Raw genomic sequence first — 14,295 nt, forward strand, 5'->3', positions numbered from 1 at the left:
TTTCTCGATGATCAGCCCGCGTGACCTCTAAGTGAGCCAGCGAACTTATTTGCTGAGTTTTTTAAGTCAAATTTTTCTCCGGATGATAATAATAAAGCGTTTGATTTTTAATTTGATGCCGTTAGTATTCTGAACTTCGGTACGCTTACTCTCTCCTGTGAGGATGTTAGTAAAGCTATTATTATACTTAAATCCTCATCCCAAACTGACGTTGGTGGGGTTCTTCTGTCTTGTTAAAAAAAACTGTCCAGCCTTGGTCTATCCGTTGAGTCTGATTTTCAATAAATCATTATCATCTGGGACGTCCATCGATGATTGGAAGCTCACCTCGATTATGCCCGTTTTCAAATGTGGAAATAAGAACGATGTGCGTAACTATAGACCAATATCCAAGCTGTCCACAATCTCTAAAATATTTGAGCATGCTGTGAACCCCAAATTAGGTTTTCCTGTTAAATCCCTTATATCCCCACTTTTATTTATATTATTTATTAATGACATCAGCAGTTGTTTTTCGTTTGCAAAGTGTTTACTTTATGCAGATGACTTAAAAATATTCTCGGCTATTAAATCGCCAGAAGATGCCATAAAGCTGCAGGATGATATAAATAAGCTTCACCAATGGTGCCTGAATTCCTGTCTCTCGTTAAATACGCATAAATGCTTTCAAATTATTTATTCAAAATCAACTAACATTTTGTCTACAAAATACAGTATATCTAACTATGAACTTCAATGTGTTGATGAGATTAAAGACCTGGGTGTCGTTTTCGACAAAAGGTTTTCTTTCATTAATCACATTAACTACATAACATCGAAAGCATATTCTATGCTCGGATTTGTACGGCGCAATGCCTCAAAATTCTAAGACCCCTATTCCTTTAATCGTCATCTTGAATATGCTGTCTTCATTTGGAGACCAAGCAACCAAACGGCCATTTGTATAATTGAGAGAATTCAAAAAATTTTCCTTAAATATGCCCTTCGGCCGTTAAACTTTTCGGAGCCGATTCATTCCTACTCTGCACGTCTTTTACTTTTAAGCCTGAAGTCTTTGGAAAATCGAAGATCTAAACTGTGCTTTTCATTCATGTATAATGTGATTAATGGCTACATTGATTGCCCATATTTGCTGGAAAGGATTAGATTTAATGTTCCCCAGAGATCTCTCAGAAATCCTTTTCCATTTTATTACGATTATTTCAGAACGAATTACGCTGGAAATGCTCCCATTACGCGTGCTATTCGGGAGCTTAACGCAATAAGCAATTCCGCTGCTCTTGATTTTTCTATACAAAGGGCTGAATTTATGAATATTTTGAAGTCTGCTTTCTAGGTACACCGATTGCTTTTAGGCATAAGAATTTTTTAAATTTTCATTGTATCCATAGTCTGTAAGGATTAAAATTCATTGACTTAAACAAATAAATAAAAACATTACCAATAATGCAATTACTGACATCTGCGACGAGACAAGACGTTTTGCTTAGACTGATATCTCTGTGAATTATTTATACCGAATGTTTGAGTACCATTTGCAGGGAAAAGTGGAGTAACAGCTTCTGCACACTTTCATGATAAAAGTATACCTACCTATTTAGACGTCAGTTCCACTCAATCTAGTGATGGACGATATGGCGATTTTGAGCTATCAGTGAAAATAGATATAGCTATTTTTGAATCGCGGCTATTTTTTATAGCTATAGCGATCGCTTTATTTTAACAAGCGATTCTATACAGAAGATATGATGGGCGATACAGCGATTTTACAGCTATGGCGATCGCTTTAATTTATCTTTAATAAGCGGATCTGCTATTACCGGAGTAGATTGAATGCTATACATTAATCTAATTTAGTATACAGAATATATGAACCAAAATTGGAATAAAAAGAAAAAAATATGTATCTTTTATTGTAAATTGATGTAATGTGAAATTCTAATTTTCTGAGATGTTATGATACAATATTATTAACTGGCTGAGGACAATATGTTCAGACTCGTATTACACTCAATGAGATGAAACTAGAGGAAATAGATGTCTATGCATCTTTGTTTTATAAATTTTGCTAATTGAAAATGCTTTGATTTTTAAATGTAAGATGAATCAACCCGAAATAAATCTGTATATGTAACACCATAAAAACATGATTTGTTTACTATATTATACTGCACCGATGTTTTCAGAAATACTCCGTATGAATTTATTCTGAAAGTTGTATTTGGCTGCATAATATTTGTATAGTAAAGTGAATCAATTTTTAATGAAAAATACAGAGGAAAAATATAGCAAATTCTTCAAATTGTTATAAAAATATTCTTTAGCAGAAAATTAGCCACCCACTTCAGTGCCCTAGAAATTAGCCGGAGAATTCAACCATATGACAAAGCTTGAATTGCATTTCCCAAAAAACTTAAATTTTGAGTTAATCTGTTTCAATAATACGAGTGATATATGTTTCTATAATTCTTTTATTTTTCCACCTAAAACACAAATTTTATAAAACTGTTAACGGCTACAGCCTAGAAGTATAGAAGTATTAACTTATGAATAACACATGCATTAGTTTCGGTAACGTTTTACCAGACGGTGCACCCCCTAATTTTTATCGAAATTTATCAAAGGTCGTATCAAAAGACGCGTCTCGACCTCCGTTTTAAGAATCCGAAAGCGAAAATTAAATTTTTATTTCTGTCAAAAGATATAAGCAAAAAATCGGTGCAAATTTCCATGTGGTTGTTGTTTTTTGCCACATTTGGTGTACACACACACACACTAATGCAAAAAGGAGTTCTGTGCGCATTTTTTTTTTTACCCCCAAACCGGTGTCGGATCCACCCAGGGTAATTTTTTATAAGCCAGAAAGGTGTTCTATGCAAAAAAATTGTTGATCGGGCCCCATATTTCGGACCCTCCCGGGGTCGTTTTACGGTTTTTTGTAAATATCTTTTGACTGAAATAAAATTTTTGATTTTCACTTTCGGATTCTTAAAACGGAGGTCTAGAGCGTCTTTTGATACCACCTTTGAGAAATTTAGATAAAAATTGGGTAGTGCACACCGTCTTGTACAACGTTACCTTAGTTTCACATCCGAATCAGTTTTAGCAACCGTAAAGTATGCTATTGTTTTTTGTTTAAACCAACGCCCCATCTTATTTCTATACCCTCCTGTGTTTGCGATTCTTTTAAATTTTTATCGTATTCTGTTTCTAGGCGCACAAGTGGACCAAAAACTTTCTCGTATTCATAACGCAATAGCCATAACCATCACAAGTTTCAGTATCTATACCTGGCTTCTCTAAATCCTGAAATTTTGCATAAATATTTTCCTTCCATATTTCCTCCAATTTGTTTATTTGTGCTGCTGATATTTGTCGTGCACGCAACTGCTCTTGCTCGGTAGGCACCTTAACCAACCACGGCAAAAACGAACGATCAGTTATAAGTGGCTTCCATTGTTCTTGATCCCAATTCATATCTTTCAAAGAGTTTTGCGCTGCACATAGTTGACTAAAATTTCAATTTATTCGTTTAAATAGATACACTTTTTAATATTTACTCCATTTTCAGCTTACCGGCATAACAACACTACAACAGAATCAGCCAGTGCTGAAATGAATCCTAATACAAATACATTACGTACGTCACACGAGTAACATTTTAGTACTGTTTCTCCAAGTGGACCTTCAGAATGTAGGGTGACTTCCCTATGTTTAGCCCTCACCGAATGATTAACAATTTGGGATCCAGATGTGCTTCCACGCCCATTGAAAAACCATTTTTTGCAATTATTGCACATCACTTCGTCGTCGAAATTGTTGTTGCACAAGTTTTCTTTGTTCCGTTCGCCGTTTCCTTAATTTCTCTGCACAAAAAGCAGCCCTTATTTACCACTATCTGTTGACGAGAAAATTTTTTCGTTGTGCAGTTCTTAAGATAACTATCCCGATTTTTCGATAATAACTGGCAAACTTTTGTAAAAGTATATTTTTTCCAATTTTCGAGAAAATTATTCCCTTTTGTATCCAATAAACTTTTTTACTCAGTCGGAAAGTAAAGCACACAGATAAGTAGTGATAAACAATATTTCACTATCGATGATTGCATCGCCGCTATCACTATTAAGCGGCAGTTACCCACGAACGTAGTAGAAACGTGTCAGCTGACACGACCTATCTTATGAATGTGCAATGTAAACGAAAACTCAACGACGTGCAACGCCCGTGCGTACGTAGCCCGGAACGTAGAAATCAAAGATGACTTGATACGAAACATTTGTTTACACTCTCATTTTTTCCGCTCTCACGAGGGATTTATCTGAAATTTGTGTTGGCAACAATCACAAATAAATCCCTCGCGCCAGCTGAAGCGAGTGCCAGAACAAAAATGTGCCAGCTAAAACGAAAAACGAGCCAAAAATTTCTGTAAACTTTAGCCTGATCTAAAACTGCAGAAATGCGTTCAAAAATTACGTGAGAAAAGATAAAAATATTCAATAGTTATCACTAAAAACTGGTTTTGTAAATATGAAGTCCCGATGCAAGCAGTTGATTTTGATCACAGAACCTGGAACGTCAGACATGTAAGATAAGCCCTATCCACCAAATGATGTTAACTATTATATCCTTGGTCCAATTTACTCAAATTTCAAAAGAAGATTTGAGTTTCATTGTGAGTTAAATCCGTTACAATATTTGACTAATTAATTTAATTTAAATGTAAATTTTACTTAGATTTGTTTATATTTAAAACTAGCCGTATTATTGTAAAATAAGTTTAAAGAAATTAAAAATTAATATTTTTCGACATGATTGAAACGATAAAATCGCCAAAGTGTATGTCAAAAATCCTCATATTCAGATCTATTCATTTTTGTTTGGAGTGGCATCATTGACAAATGTTATAAAAAATGTGCATTTTGACAGCGCCCTCTCGAAACAAAGAGTCGCAAATCCATTTCTCTAGACAGAGTTGCCTAGTAAACTTTTGTGCTCTAATTTTTGACCGTTTCCAGTTTTATGCAAAAACACCTAATTAAAGTTTGAAAAATTGTGAAAATAATTCGAAATAATTATGTAAAAGTGCAGATTATAAATATACAATCTATTTATATTTATTTTATATTAATTCCAGCCTTTTACAACATCAAAAATTAAAATGGAAAAAGTTGGTGTTTCCATAAGCATGCATGCAAACTGGTCAATGGCAACAGTGCTTTGCTCTAAACAATACACACAAATATGTTATGTACATGTACACAGACGCATACATTGATTCCTACGGGCCTGAGGGTTCGGTCAAACGTGTTTCGTACGGCACACGTCGGTGGGTAACTGCCGCTTTAGTATTAGAATTTCATGCCGAAAGAAATTCGCCAATCGCTATAGGCGGTATACTGCCACAGGTGATTGCCATTCAAAAGAATCGAATGAAAGAAAATCGCCAATCACTGATATATTTGGATTGCAATAGCTATAGCTATTAGCGATTTATCAAAGCGGCGATGCAATCACCAATAGCGAAATATCGTTTCATCACTAACTCAATCAAAAATTGTTTCTTTATTGACCTGTCATAAATATATAGGCGGCAAAATTAGAATATGCGATATCGTTGGTCGCGATCTTCGACCCGCTATTTAGCTTTTAGCTAAGCACCAAATCAGACTGATGGATGAGATTGGAAAACGCCACTTAGTCTTAATGATAAAGCCATATTTTTAAAATAAAAAAATTGGAAAAACAAAGTGTCATCAGTTAAAGCTTGGCTAAGGGAGTATAATATTCAGAGCTAAACCAGAAACCGTTAAAAAGTTATACATAAAGCACTTTTTGATTTAAATGAGAATTCGTATACATTTGAAAATAGTTGCAATTAACAAAGTCGCTTTCTGTAAAGCTTTATTTAAGTCGCTTGAGTCCTTTCGGACATTTATGAACTTATTAATAATCTTAGTTTTTTACTTTATTTTCAGCATCCGGTCCGGTTCGTTTGTTTACACCCTATAAACGCCGGAAGCGAAATCAAACGGATCTCGATGGCGATTCCGGTCCGAAACGAAAGCGTAATAATAACCCGATCAATAGTAATAATAATATTGAGCCACCGCCGACAGCAACTGTGGTTGATGAAAATAATATATTCTTAACTGAGGATAATTTAACATCAAAGGACGAACCATGGCCGACATTGAATGATAGTCTCGATACATCAACTGAATTGGTTGACCAATCTCAAATTAATCCTTACGATCGAGAGACATACGTAGTCAACATAAATGATACTGGTTCAATTGCTTTGCTGGATAATAGCCAATCAATGAAAAATCTAGAAAACGTTTACTGCACAATGGTTAAAGCCACAAACGATTTCAAACGGATCCTAACCGATTTAAAGAATTCATATGATCGAAAGATTGAAATTCTTCAGAAGGAACGTGATGCAGCAGTAGCCGCTATGCGAAACCTTGAAGATCCCAATATATCTGGCTCTTTGCATGGCAACGAAATTATTTCTGCAAAGAAGGTAAATTATTTAACTATTTTTCTAAAACTTTTACTTATTTTTTTAATAGAGCCTATTCACACATTTTCACTTCCCGCTACCCCATTTGTCAGGAACAAAAACATAACTTACTAGTAAAAGTAATTTAAAACCACATCCCGTTGTTAGTGGTTATACATTTTACAAACTGCCGCAACCCTCACACTGGTATTCCACATAATCCCGAAATACATAAAACATACACCAAAAAATTTAGACCAATCATAATCCATACACAACGAAATCCCGACCATATGTAATCTCTACCAGACAAAGTCCCGAAAAACAAATCCCGAACAATTATGAATTGGTCCTCTGGTCCCTTTTTCAATTTTGGTCCTTTTTAGGCAGTTGCCACGATTTCAGTACTTTTCTACCTTTATCACTGAGGTAAAAATGCACAAAACTGCCCACAAAATTTGGCACACACTCATTAACCTACATATAATTTTAAATTTACTTCAATGGAATTCTTACCACAAAAATTGGTTAGTGAATAAAGTTGTTGTTGTTGTTGTAGCAGTGCTTCGCCCCACCTAACAGCTGCGACCGATCACAAATTGTCATCAATATCCTCTAACGGGAGTCCAAGGAAACTTGCTGTTTCAACAGGGGTTGACCATAATGAAAGGGGTGCTAGAGGCGTTGGTTCCACATTACAGTTAAAGAGATGGTTGGTGTCATATGGGGACACATTGTAAGCGGAGCATACATTTTGTATGTCGAGGTTAATTCTGGATAGGTTAGATTTTAACCTGTTACAGTATCCAGAACGAAGTTGAGCTAGAGTGACTCGTGTTTCCCTGGGGAGTATGCGTTCCTCTTCCGCAAGTTTTGGGCACTGTTCTTTGAGTACTGGATTCACCGGGTAATTCCTGGCATAAAGGTCCGACGCCTGTTTGTGGAGTTCACCAAGGACCTGCTTGTGTTTTTTTTGCTTCATACGGTTGAGCTCTCAGGTGCCGTATTTCCTCAAAATGCTTACGGAGATGACTCCTTAAGCCCCTAGGCGGTGTTGGCTCATCAATCAGATGTCTGTTGGGATGCCCAGTTTTCTGGGTATTCAACAGGAACTGTTTGGTTAGCATCTCATTTCTCTCCCTGATGGGGAGTATTCTCGCCTCATTATGTAAAAGGTGTTCTGGGGACATAAGAAGACAGCCCGTGGCGATTCTGAGAGCAGTATTTTGGCAGGCCTGTAGTTTCTTCCAGTGGGTAGTTTTTAGGCTTGGCGACCATATAGGGGACGTGTAGCACGCAATCGGCTGGCCAATTGCTTTGTATGTGGTAATGAGCGTTTCTTTGTCTTTACCCCTAGTGCTGCCGGCAAGAGATTTAAGGATTTTATTACAGCTCTGGATTTTCGGAACAATTGCGGCTGTGTGCTCACCAAAATGTAGATCCTCATCAAACGTCACACCCAAGATTTTGGGGTGTAGGACAGTCGGTAGCGTAGTGCCATCGACGTGGATGTTCAAAATGGTCGACATTTGGGACGTCCATGTTGTAAATAAGGTCGCGGAGGATTTAGTCGGGGATAATGCCAGGTTTCGCGAGGCGAAAAAACTGGAGAGATCAGGGAGGTAGCCGTTTATTCTGTTGCAAAGCCCATCGATCTGTGGGCCTGGGCCTTAGGCCATTATTGTGCAGTCATCGGCGTAGGAAACGATAGTAACTCCTTCTGGTGGCGAAGGTAGCTTAGATATGTAGAAATTAAACAGAAGTGGGGATAGGACACCACCCTGTGGCACCCCTTGTTTAATTCTTCTTGGTTTTGATGTTTCATTTCTAAATTGCACCGAAGCCTGCCGACCACCCAGATAATTTGCGGTCCACCTTTTAAGACATGGTGGAAGGGTAGACTCTTCCAGGTCTTGCAGTAACGTGCCATGGTTGACCGTATCAAAAGCTTTTGATAGGTCTAGCGCAACGAGTACTGTTCTATGGTGGGGGTTTTCATTTAAACCACCATTTATCTGGGTGTTGATGGCATTTAGCGCGATGGTGATGCTATGGAGTTTTCTGAAGCCACGCTGACAGGCTAGCTGCAAATTTGCTTTGAAGTAGGGGAGCAAAATGGCTTCAAGCGTCTTGGCTACTGGCGATAGGAGAGATATCGGGCGATACGATTCTCATATGTTAGCTGGTTTCCCAGGCTTTAATAGCGGGACCACCTTGGCCATTTTCCATTTTTCGGGTATGACAAAGGTGGAAAGAGACAGGTTGCAGACATGTGCTAAATATCTGAAACCCTCTTTCCCTAGGCTTTTAAGCATCGGCATGGCTATGCCATCTGGACCCACTGCTTTGGATGATTTAGCATGACCGATGGCATCCTCAACCGTCTATCTTTATCGACCGTAGAATGCATTATATATTGTCGGCAGAAAGCGCTCGCGCATTTTTTCGAATCCGTCAGCACTTTATCGCCAAAGGCGATGGAAACTTTGTCATTGTGCCTAGACGGATTCGATAGGGACTTTACGGTGGACCAAAGTTTACCTACACCGGCAGAGAGGTTACAACCTCTTAGGTGCTCCTCCCATTTCGCCCGCTTGCGTTCATCCACAAACAATCTGATGCGTTGGTTTATATCCCTTATTTGGTGGTCGCCGGGATCGAGCTGCCTTATAATGCCACGTTCTCTCGCTAAATTTCCGGCCTCCGGGAAGTGGGGTCGAATTTCGGCAATTCTACCGGCGGGTATGAAACGTGCCGAGGCGGATTCAATGACCTTGCGGAAAGCACGCTCCCCTTGGCGGGCATCAGTCGGGATAGGGAGGGAGGGCAGCAAAGTGGTTGTCTGTAAAAGATTTGTATTCGTCCCACTTTCCTTTTTTAAAGTTTATGAAAGTGCGCTTTTCTGTGACGATGAAGTCGGCGGTACGCTCGAGCGAAATAAGTATAGGCAGGTGGTCAGATGCCAATGTTACCATCGGCTGCCAGTTGACGCAGTTTACGAGTTCTGCGCTCACGATTGAAATATCCGGCGAACTGTGACAGCTTCCTACCATACGTGTGGGGCGTCTCCGTTTATTGTGCAGAACGTCGTTTCTTCTATTTGATCCGCCAACATCTCACCCCTACTGTCCGCTTGCAAGTTTGAATGCCATAGGTCGTGATGGGCATTGAAATCGCCTAAGATAATGCGATTGTTGCCAGTGAGTAAGGTGCTAATATTGGGGCGGTATCCGCTTGGGCAACAGGTGGCAGGAGGGATGCAGATGTTGATGATTTCTAGGTTTGCATCGCCTGACTGGACAGATAAGCCTTGACGCTCTAAGACACTGCCCCCGATGCCGGGACCAAATATATGATATTACACAGAGTGGTGTATGATAAACGCGAGGCCGCCTACATATCCGCTCTGGCGATCTTTTCTGTGGACATTATACCCAGAACAGGTCTGCAGTGCAGATCTTGCTATGAGTTTAGTCTCTCGAATCGCAGCAATGCCGATGTTGTGCCGCTTCATGAAATCGACTATCTCCGTGATCCTCACATTTAAGCCATTGCAGTTTAACTGCAGAAGTCTGAAGTGCATAGGGGGAGACGCGCCACTCTGGGAGTAAGTGACGGGTGACTACGCCTGGTTTGTGGAAGGCTAGGACGCAACTGCCGTTGTGGATACACTGAAATGGCAGTCCTTGGTCGGGAAAAATCCCGAGTCGCTCCGGTACATAGAAGCGACGGCCTCGGGAAGGGAGTGAATAAAGTGTAGCAGAGCAATGACATTTCACTAGTGAAAAATTTAGGCGAGGCATTAAAAAGAAAAGTGTTGGATCTCAGGGTAAACACATTGTCGTTAACTGTTGATGAAACAAGAGCCTTATCATAAAAAAGTCTTGTTTTCGTGGCTAGATATTTCGATTGATTACACTGTTTTACAGCCAAAATGCACTAGAGACGCCATTATGAAATTCCTATGTAAAATCAACCCCTGATTCCGAAAATCAAGGTTATTTTTAATTCTATGGTAACGTGTTTGGGAAATTTACAAATAACCGTTTTTTCAAAAAAAAAAAAAAAAAAAAAAATTGGATCCACCTAATCATATATATCTCAAGAACAAATTGAGCAAAAGGTAATAAAATTTGCTATAAACTGTGCATACAACACTTTTTGCTAGGCTATGCAGATTCAAAGATAACGAACAATCGTTACGGATTTTTTCAATTTTTTTTTGTAAAAATGTAAAAAAAATTGTACTTTGCGAGGAAGGATCTCGAAAACTTTTTAAGTTTTTGCAAATTTTTTTTTCTCTAAGCTCTGTTTTATCACACAAAAAAAATAAGCTTTCATTCAACAAAATCGACGAACTAATACAAAAGTTATAAGCATTCAAATAAATATATCCATATAGTAAAACTTATGTACCCTACAAATAAAGCATATGTACATATGATTCTGTCTTAACTCTATGATCTTATTTTATAATTAAAAAAGTTATGTGTCTCGTTTTGACGCTTATTTAGATTAGGATCGGTTTCTCTTATGAGAAACCAACAGTAAACACCCATCATAGCGGCATCCCAGAATGCTTGATACTAACTTCCAATCATTTTCATTTGCTGCTGAAACCTTTCGCCACGCTCGTCACTTTCGTCGCCAAGATTTTGCGGGAAAAAGTTTAAATGGGAGTGTAGAAAATGAATTTTTAAAGACATATTTACTCTCGAAAGAAAATAAAAAATTTAATTAGATAAATATATAAGTGACACATTAGTATATAATTTTCGTAGGCTGGATTTATCTTCCAATTCAGAACTAATTTTTTGTTTACGTTTTTCTCGTTCTTGTTTGTTCGGAACTGATGAATTCAGATTTAGGGCTATATATTCTCATGTAAATTTAAAAATTTCCATACAAATTTTTTGTTTATCGGGCAGATAGGTTTTAAAGTTAACTGAGGAAATGGTCTTAAATATGTTTTTTTATTTACCCATTTCCGCATAGTTTTTGATTAAGTCGTTCACTGTCATCTCGTAGTTAGGACTTTTGTGTTTGCCTAAAAAAGAAGTAACGACCTTTTCAAAATAATCCCACTCTGCTGCCTCCACTGGGGACAATAGTTCTTTGAAATGGTTATTGGTCATGATTTTCCGTATTTGCGGTCCCACAAAAGTCCCTTCCTTTATTTTTGCTTCTGAAATCTCTGGAAAGATTGTCTTCAAATGATGAAAAACTTCGCTCTCTTTGTCCAAAGCCTTGACAAAGTTTTTGATAAGGCCGATTTTTATGTGGAGCGGAGGTAGAATTATTTTTTCCTTCTTTATAAGTGGGGATTATTTTACGTTATCCACCCCAACTTGAAACTCGATTCGTTGTGGCCAATCCTTTATGATGCAGTGGTCTTTGCGAGCTCGGCTATCTCATTTGCATAGAAAGCAACAGTATTTTGTGTTTCCACTTTGTAGACCACATAACATTCCAACGACTTTAAGATCGGTACATATTTTCCAATCATGTTCTTCGTATTTGATTAATTTGAGCAAATTTTTGCATTATCTCATACGTTTCCTTCGTATTTACTACATGCGCGATCGGGATAGATGGCTTTTGGTTGTCAATATGTAATAATACGGCCTTTAAACTTAATTTATTGCCGTCTATGAACAATCGCCACTATTTTGAATCATATGGTTTACCAAACTGATTGAATAGACCAGCAGTGTCTTTGCAGTAACAAACACTGACCTCCTTTGTATAGTACTTGGAAAATTGTTCGTGACGAGTTCTATAATATGTTACCTTAACATCGGATGAAACAAATTTAAATTGTTGCATACGAGAGGCGTGTAGTTCGGCCTTTTCCTTTGATAATTCCAAATCCCTTATCCAATCATATGTAGCTTCCGTTGAATTTAGTTCTGGTAATGACACTGTAGATACGCTCGCATAGGTTACTTTTCTTGACTTTCCAACCCGAAGTACTTTTGTAGTACAAATATAGCAGTCCGTTGAATAGCAAGTTGGTTCCCTCCACTTCATTGATGTAATAAATTTCATATGTCGCTTAAATAGATAGTTTCAGAAATTAGTCAGCTATGCATTAAAAGGGAGCAAATTCCTAATTTTTACAACGCACCTTTTTGTTCCGGTTTCCGAAAAAATCAATTCGACTCGACATGTGGTGCACACAGTATTCGGTGTCCATGATTTTTCATTGTTTTTAGGCTCAATTCCAAAATACTTATAGTATGTAACTTTCAAAGGGTTTGAAAACACGTCGCATCCTTTTAACGATAAATTGACCGCAGATGAAACAGAACATATCTGGATCATTTTTACGCTCAAACTCTCGCGCCCATTTATTCATATTATACTTTTAAGTAAATGACGGATTATAAACTGCAATTATAAACTGAACAGTATCCGACGAGCCTTGCAGATATTATGAAGGAACAAGGCGCATGTAATATTATTTATTCCTAGATCAAGTAAAAATTCAACCCTACCTAGACAAAAAGGTTCCCTAGTTCTACAAAGAAAACACTATCTGCCTTAAAAATATGTTCTTGCTTGAAATGTACCTGGGTTTGAGAAAACGACACTAACAGCTTTTGGATCAATAACCCTTCGAAAATCTACCTGCTAACTAACTGGTATACGAATACTAACACAAAAGTACCAGTACTTAAGTATTAAATGGATATATTTACTTGAATGCTTATAACTTTTGTATTAACTAGTCCATAGATTATGTTGAATGAAAGCTTATTTTTTTGTAATAAAACAGACCTTAGAGAGAAAAAAAATCTGCAAACAAATAAAAAGTTCTCGGGATCCTTCCTCGCAAAGTACACATTTTTTTATATTTTTACAAAAAAAAAAAAAATTTAAAAAATCCGTAATGATTGTTCATTATCTTTGAATCTGCAGGGCCTAGCAAAAAGTGTTGTATGCACAGCTCATAGCAAATTTTATTACCTTTTAAAAGCTTCAAACCGTTTTGGAATTGCTCAATTAGTTCTTGAGATATATGTATATGATTAAGTGGACCCATTTTTTTTTTTTTTTTTGAAAAAACGGTAATTCGTAAATATCTCAAAAACGTTACCATAGAATTAAAAATAACCTTAATTTTCGGAATCAGGGGGTGATTTTGCATAGGAATTTCATAATGGCGTCTCTGGCGCAGAAAAAAAAATTGGAATTTATGATCCAGTGTTATCAAGCACTATTTGTGAATAGTCAAGCTAAAAGAATTTATTTCAAATGCACATATGTCTCTAAGAAATTTAACAGTGCTTGCCACTGATGGAACCATTACGATGGCCGTCGAGCTAAATGAATTAAAAACTAAGCAAAAGAATTAAACTGAGAGATATTGAGAGTTTGTGAGGGAAATATCATATCGTTTCAAACAAAAAGTTATACTTTAAAAATCTTTACAAAAATGCTACGCAAAAACTTTGAAAGCTTTATTTCTCGTTTGGCACGTCAATATTTAAATCTTTCTCACCCGGCTCAAAGCAGCTCAATGAGTTGAAGGAATTCCAGGACTATTGTGGTGTACGCCACACAAGATACTTGAAATCTTAGTACCTTGATACAAGAAATACTTTAACTGGAGGTAAGGCAGAATTATTTCTTCAAACCGACAACTTTATTTGATTTCGGAAAAAGTGTTTAGTGTAAAATTATGCCCGTACACTATTAACTAATTTCTGGTAACTTATTACATTTAGTCCGGTTCTGTTATTGTCCAGTTGAAACTTTTAAGAGGTCTGAGGCCTGGCGCTAGATTA

The 14,295-nt window shown here is 37.3% G+C and overlaps 1 protein-coding gene across 1 annotated transcript in view; it reads left to right on the forward strand.

The window, feature by feature from the left end:
- Deaf1 (deformed epidermal autoregulatory factor 1) overlaps positions 1-14,295 on the forward strand; it is a 124,417-nt gene that overhangs the window by 91,772 nt on the left and 18,350 nt on the right. Inside the window, exon 3 of the mRNA XM_067788984.1 lies at positions 5,976-6,526. Within this exon, the coding sequence (XP_067645085.1) occupies positions 5,976-6,526 (551 nt within the window). The remainder of the gene's footprint in view (positions 1-5,975; positions 6,527-14,295) is intronic.

This window comes from Eurosta solidaginis, chromosome 5 (genome assembly GCF_040869045.1).
Source record: "Eurosta solidaginis isolate ZX-2024a chromosome 5, ASM4086904v1, whole genome shotgun sequence".
Classification (NCBI taxonomy): domain Eukaryota; kingdom Metazoa; phylum Arthropoda; class Insecta; order Diptera; family Tephritidae; genus Eurosta; species Eurosta solidaginis.